This window comes from Macrobrachium nipponense, chromosome 9, assembly GCF_015104395.2.
Source record: "Macrobrachium nipponense isolate FS-2020 chromosome 9, ASM1510439v2, whole genome shotgun sequence".
NCBI lineage: Eukaryota > Metazoa > Arthropoda > Malacostraca > Decapoda > Palaemonidae > Macrobrachium > Macrobrachium nipponense.
In genome coordinates, this window is record NC_061110.1 from 43,258,702 (window position 1) to 43,265,621 (window position 6,920).

At 37.8% G+C, this 6,920-nt stretch overlaps 1 protein-coding gene across 1 annotated transcript; it reads right to left on the bottom strand.

Moving 5' to 3' along the window:
- Nucleotides 1–2,816: 2,816 nt before the first annotated feature.
- LOC135218056 (uncharacterized) lies at nt 2,817–5,210 on the bottom strand. The gene is made up of 2 exons (XM_064254200.1): nt 4,350–5,210; nt 2,817–3,914 (listed from the first exon to the last, which is right to left on the bottom strand). The coding sequence occupies exons 1-2, from the start codon at nt 5,208–5,210 to the stop codon at nt 2,817–2,819; spliced, it is 1,959 nt and encodes a 652-aa protein (XP_064110270.1).
- Between the last annotated feature and the right edge of the window lie 1,710 nt (nt 5,211–6,920).

Consider the following 6,920-nt stretch of genomic DNA (forward strand, 5'->3'; position numbering starts at 1 on the left):
GCTAGTTAAAAAACATTGGGAGGAGATGGTGCGTGCATTAGCGAGAAACGCTTTATTGTTTTTCGAAATTTTTTATGAAATCTTTATTATAGATGACAACAACGACAGCGAAAGTAATAATGATTATGATATTCAATATCAATAACGATGCTTTTTCAGTCAATCACTCATCTCTAAACCAATGGCAGCTCCTTCCAGTACGTCCTTACTTTGGAAAGGAGAATAATGACATACAGGAATAGCGCAGAGCGTTCCGAATGGGTTCATTTACCACGACTATTCAATCATGCAGTGAATTCTGAAGACGAAGTCCCTGAGTGCATTTGTAACCGAGCAAAGTGTTAGAAGCATATTTTGTACGAACAAGAGATGAATGCTCAAGTCGAGATTTGTAAGAAGGTCAGGATATGGTCAGGGAAATCCTCATCAATAGGAAATGCAAATTACAAACTTAGTTTAAAATGAAATATGCGTTGATAGTTTTAAAGCAAGAAGGAAAAGAAAAGACACATGGCCCAGTAATAAGGTGGAATTAACTTCAGTCCTTTTCTGATCTCACCCATTCTGGCCAAGAGGTAAAAAAATATATATAATCTTTTTTTATGCGTAAATTGCTTTTCCTGAAAATCATCAATAAGCGGCGAAGTCCTTTCACTTAATAGCCGAAGAAACGCCATTCCTAGTTTCAAGTATCACTGGTCTGTCAATGAAATTTGCTTCTATTACTGAACGAAGTAAACTGTTGTTAATCATTGTAGTTCCATACATAAGCACTCAAATAGACACATACATTTATATATATATTATATATATATATATATATATATATATATATATATATATATATATATATATATATGTGTGTGTGTGTGTGTGTGTGTGTGTGTGTGTGTATGCATAGTTACCACAGACGAATAATAGACGTGACAAGCAAGTTGATGGAATCGGCCAAATTAGGCCCTTGATTCCCCCCCCCCCCCCCCCCGCTCTGTTTTCCATCTCAAAAGGGGGTTCCGGGCAAAAGAAAAAGAGAGAAGCTTTTTAATTCGGGTCTTACATTTCTTCCCTTCCGGCGGAATTATCCCTCATCATCGGGTTCTTGAGGCAGTATATCATGGAGTAAACACCAGGGCTTATATTGCTTTGATTAGGATATCATAGTTAATCGCGGCTAAGGGTTGCCATTTCCACTTCGATTTTTACCCACTATTTTTAGAGTGGTTTACAAACACTGATGTCGATGAAAACATTTGTCCCCTGAAAATGATTTGGAATAACATTTTGAAATTAATCTGGACTTAGGAGTAAACTGCTGCTTCTTCACGTTGTTCTAATGTTGTCAACAAAGACAATAATGTAAATAAATAATAATGAATTTTACGCTAATATTAATGGTACAGCAGGCAATTTTAGTGCTATTGCTGCTGTTGACGACATCACTCCTTCAATAACAATAGACAGAATTTCTGTAATTATTCTAACGACAGTATTAATTATATGTGTCCGGGGAGAAGAAAGGTAATTATCACCGTAATCATCCATTTCTTGGAAATTCATGTTGACGCATTCTTCTCTTGATGTTTATTTGCAACGATATATATGAATAGTAGTAATCTCAAGTTCTCAACGTCATCCAGGCAGGGGCAGCCAATCACACGATTTTCTTATATGTAAACCTGAGTTACGATTGATTTATGAAAACTTGACTCCAAAGCCTCAACTTCTCTGCAAAGCCAAGCACAGGATCTTTAAACCATTCAGTGCTTTAGACAGAGAAAGGAGGGAGCTGGAGTGGTGGGTCAGCAAGACTGAAGAACGGAAATTCTACTTCAGAAAATCCTTGTATTTTAATACATTTTCATCATTTGTTTATGTATTAATTTTTCTCTTTTTTAATAAGTAGTCTCTTCTTTCTGTATTTTCCTTTATTTCGTATTTCTTCTTCCTAATGAACACCATATTCTTTGGAAGCTTGAATTTCAAGTCGATGGCCTTTGTGGGCTTGTTCCATATGAACATGTTTCATCTCGAATGAATAATAATAATAATAATAATAATAATAATAATAATAATAATAATAATAATAATAATAATAATAAGTCTTATTGAAAGATATTGCTGCATCAGCTGCATTCAACTTGTAAATAGTCTTCTCTATTTTTCTAATAATAGCTTTCTCTCTGCTATTACAACTGGCGAGTATTGCGCCGATATTACTCATCAGGAGCAGTCAACTCCAGGGATAATTGTCACAAATTTATTTATATGATCACGGCAGTGGATCGGAGCAGACTGTTGTTGCAAGCAAGCAAGCAGGGGGGGGGGGGGGGTAGGATAGGATTGAGGGATCGATTGTAACGAGTTGTATAGGACTAGGATAAAGGATCGGGAAGTGGGGAGTAGGGAGAAGGAAGAGTACCTCTAGATACAATCCAGTTTAAGCCTAACGGCGGATACTCGGGATGGGAAAGGTTGAAGGAAAAAAGGGATGGAAAGTGAAGTATAGTAGGAGAGAAAAAAGTGAAGGGCAGACCCTCTTGCGAAGTTAGATTACCTGGTTTAGCCACCATGCAAGGACAAGACAGAGAAGAAAGGCTCGGAAAACAGTTAATTTGGTTCACCGCCTGATAACTGGAATTGATTTTATATGTTAGTAGGATTAAGATGTACAAGCACCTTATGTATTTAGTTATTTGTTAATTATGATTTATATTATTATTAGTTTTTTTTTTTTTTTTTTTTTTTTTTTTTTTTTTTTTTTTTTTTTTTTTTTTTTTTTTTTTTAGTCAGTATATATAAACCTTGGTCTGGGGGGGTCACAATTGACCTTTGGCTCCAAGTCTACTCCACCAGTAGTGATCTCTGACTTGGTTGATGGTGAGATCTCTAGTGGTTGTGAATAAGTTTTCGTCCTCTAAACTTAATGTATCCCAAGTTTTCTGCCCAAGTCTATGGAACCTGACATTCAGAGGCTCCAATTTTGAGTGATTATGCAACTCCCTTATTGTGTTGAAGTAGGGGGGACTTTCCCTATATGCTTGCCTCAGAGCTTTATTCTGAACTGCTAGCATTTTACTAAGTACTGTTTTACTAAGTGCTCCAAATATGATGGCTGGGTATTCTAGCTGTGGCCTGGCTAGTGATTTGTATAGTTTGAGTTGAGTTTTTGCCGAAAGTCCTCTGAATCTTTTTAATCTACTGACAGTTTTCCTCGCGGTAGCTATTCTCGCCTGTACATTGGGAAGAATGCCTGATTTTTTAAATTTGCACCCAAGAATTGTGACTTGTTGGTTATATGGAATTCTCCTATTGTTGACTATGATATCCATGGGACGTCGAGCAGAAATTGAGAGGAGCTGGAATTTATTCATATTTGTAGTTACCTTCCATTTCTTTTCGTAGTTATTGATTTTCTGTATTTCTCTAACAGTCTTTCTTTGCAGCATACATTTGGCTTTGGTAGGATATGTAATTACTTGGGTGTGATCATCTGCAAACATAATTTGAAGGCAACCTTGAGATGGAGGAGGGGTGTCTTTAATGTAAAAGTTGTAGAGTGATGGGGAGAGAATGCTACCTTGAGGAACCCCTGACTGTAACTGGAACTCTGGTCCTATGAAGTCTTTAATTTTAATTCTTGCCACACGGTTGTCAAGAAAGTTACATAGCAGTCTGGTTGGTAAATCTGGCAATTGCGCCTCCAAAAGTTTGTATTTTAGACCGTCATGCCAGACTTTATCGAAGGCTCGACTGACATCCCTAGAGATAAGGTTGCAGCCGTATCCTAAACTTTTCTTGACTGCTATGAACTCATATAGTCTAGATAATGCTAGCTGAGTTCCTTTGCCTTGAGTAAACCCATATTGGTTATTATTGGTTAGTAGATTATCTTCGAGGAACTCATTAAACCTTATCTGAATGATTTTTTCAAGGATCTTACCAGGTATTTCTAGAAGGGAAATTGGTCTATAGTTAGAAACAGTAGTTAGATCTTTACCCTTTTTCCCAACAAAGGGAAGTAGTGCTTTCTTGAAAAAAAAAAAAAAAAAAACAAAAAAAAAAAAGTCTGGGCCAAGTAGCCCATAACTTATGGTTTCATTGAAAATGACTTAGGAAGTCCAGCATGGAGTTGGGAAGATGCTTGATAATAATTTTGTTTACTCTAGAATGGCCAGGTGCTTTGTTTTTAAAATTATTGATTATTTTGATGATATCTTGCAGTTGAATTGGTTTAATAAACTGGTCTTCAACATCTAATCTATCGAGGTCTACCGTGTCATATGGTATTATTTGGTCATCATGTTTCATGAAGTGCTGCATCACTCGTTGTTCATGTTGCAAGTACAAACCCATGGGTTTATTTTGAAGATATTAGACCAGTATTCTCTGAAAATTGGTTCCTGATCCGGGTGGGGTGAAAAGATCTTCCTGTTGTTATGGAGTATGTAAGCTGTAGGTTCAGTATCTGAATCCAGAAGCCTTCTGATCATTTTCCAGAACTTTCCTGGGTCTCTGTAGATTCCTTCGATTTTATTTAGAAGTGTCTCCCAAGTCGAATTTATGAGTTCCTTAGCTTCTATTTTAATTCTTTCTTTAATATTTTGTAAGTATTCTAATAGCTGCTGTGTTGGGCCATGATTATTAATTAAAACTAGGGCTTGTTTATAGTAAAATTGTAATTGTTTAAGATTCTCTGTTTCTTTAGAATATGGTAAGATCCTGAAAGTTTTGAGGGATATACAAAGTTCTGTGGCTTCTTTGATCATCCTGTACCAAAAAGTTATTTTATCATCGATGTAGGATTTATCCTTTCTGATGTTATCAGGTTCGTCATAGTTGGAGAGAGAGTCATCGAGAATATCCTTGAAACGGTCCCAGTTGGCATTGGTCAAATCGAGTGTTGGGCTGGTGGCTACCATAATAGGTCTCACAGTAAGTTTTAATAATATAGGTATGTGATCTGAGGTAGTTAAAGGACCCTGAGTGATTGAATAATTGAAAATGTGGTATCTGTTAGACAGAAGGATGTCAGGTTTGCCCTTGGATCTTCTGCTGAAGTATGTTTGAAAATCTGGTCCTAGAAAGTAAACTAGATTCCTTTTCATAAGACCTTGAATTAAGGTGCCTCTGGGATTTGTGCTATTGTGGCCCAGGACCGGGTGAGTTGCATTTAGGTCAGCTAGTAAATAGACTGGGATATTGTGTCTCATTAAGGACAAGATATCCTGCTGAGGAAATACTGGGTTCCTGGGGGTAAATAAGTAGTTGCTATGATTACTGGTCCCCGAACTGTCTGTAGTTCTACTGCAATTAGGTCATGATTGAATCCGTCTATTAATTTGACTGTGATATTGCTGTCCCGGCATTTTGATCGTTAGTGGTGTTGCATTGAAAAACGTTGTAGTTCCAGATCTTGATGCGAGTGGAGTTGGGTATCCCCGTGGAATTTAGAAGTATAAGATGTGGGGAGAAAGAAGAATAAATGTTGCTTAGTTCCTTACTACGAAGGAAGGTCCACTTCAGTACGTTATGTTGAATGACTGTGAGAGTGTCCATTATGGTGTTTTTCCTTTCGTTAAGTCAAAGAATCCTGAGTTTAATTTTTGGAATTTATCGTGGTTTATCCTCGTGATCCTGCTACTATATTTGTCAAGTTCTATTGTTCCATCAGTAAAATATTGTTTGACTGTATTATTATCTAATTTCTCTGTGAAAATGTACTTCATCGTTTTATATTCAAAAATCATCCTCTTGAGGGTATTGTGGGTTGGGTTTTTGGGGTTTGCTGTGTTAATGGAAATGTATAGTCTAAGTCCAATTTTGGGGTTCTTGGTTTGATTGATGGAAGGGAGGCTTGGAAGAGCCAAAGCTCCTTGTATTTCAGGGTCTGTATTATTGTAGGATGAGGTTGATGCTTGTGATTGTTGAGGTGGCTGTTTTTTTGCAGGGTGTGAGGGCATTTCAACTTCAGAGTCTGAATCGCTTAGTATTCTTTTCCTCTTGGCTTCTTCAGTTTCCATGTCGTCATCAATTGTCAGGGGCTGATTGGGGCTGGTGTTGTTTTGATTTTCTGACTTTAACAATGTTGAGACTTTCTTGGCTAGCTTGATAGCCTCTGTAGGAATTTTAATCAAAGGTAGTCCATTAGCTGTGTAGAAAGCGTCCATCATTGTTTGGAAAGTGCCTGGTTCAACTGTTTCACTCAAATTTGCCGTGATTATAGCTGTGTTAATTACAGTGAGCTGATGAAGTGAGATGTTGTTGTTGGGTGTGATTGAACTATTCGGCGCAGTTGAGGCTGTGGCTTGAGCGAAGGTCTTGTTTGGAGTAATCTGGGATTGTTGGTTCCTGATCGTTTTAGCCTGGTCCTTGGTCAAAGCTTTCCTGGTTGGGCATCTTGCAGCCATGGTTGGGTGATCCCCATTACAAGTGATGCACTTTGGATTTTCTTGGTTGGTGCAATCGGTCCAATAGTGTTCCTCAGAGGCACATATTGAGCAGATTTTATAGGTACTTGGCTTGGGCCAGTTCTTTTTTGTATGCTCATAGCTGGGGTGGAACAGCGTAGATCTCCTGACTTAGGAATCTAGGTGGAAAGGATTGGCCAGAGATGAGAAGTCCTTTGATGAGACAGTCTCTCACCATTTGGGTAGACTCAAGTTTCACCTTGAATGTGGTTTTGGTGTTAGGAAGCTTGATGATTGCAGTAACCTTTACACTGTTACGTTGCTCAATTTCATACTTGAGCTCCTCTTCGGATAGATTATATACCAAACTGTCAGCCTGGGTTACGACCAATGTACGTGAAGCATTCAGATGAGGGGGGTCCAGAACTTCGAACTTATTATTGTGAAGAGCAAGTTTGGTGTCAGGATGAATTATTTTTTCAATTGTTGCTTCATCTGCAATAGCTAAGTAGT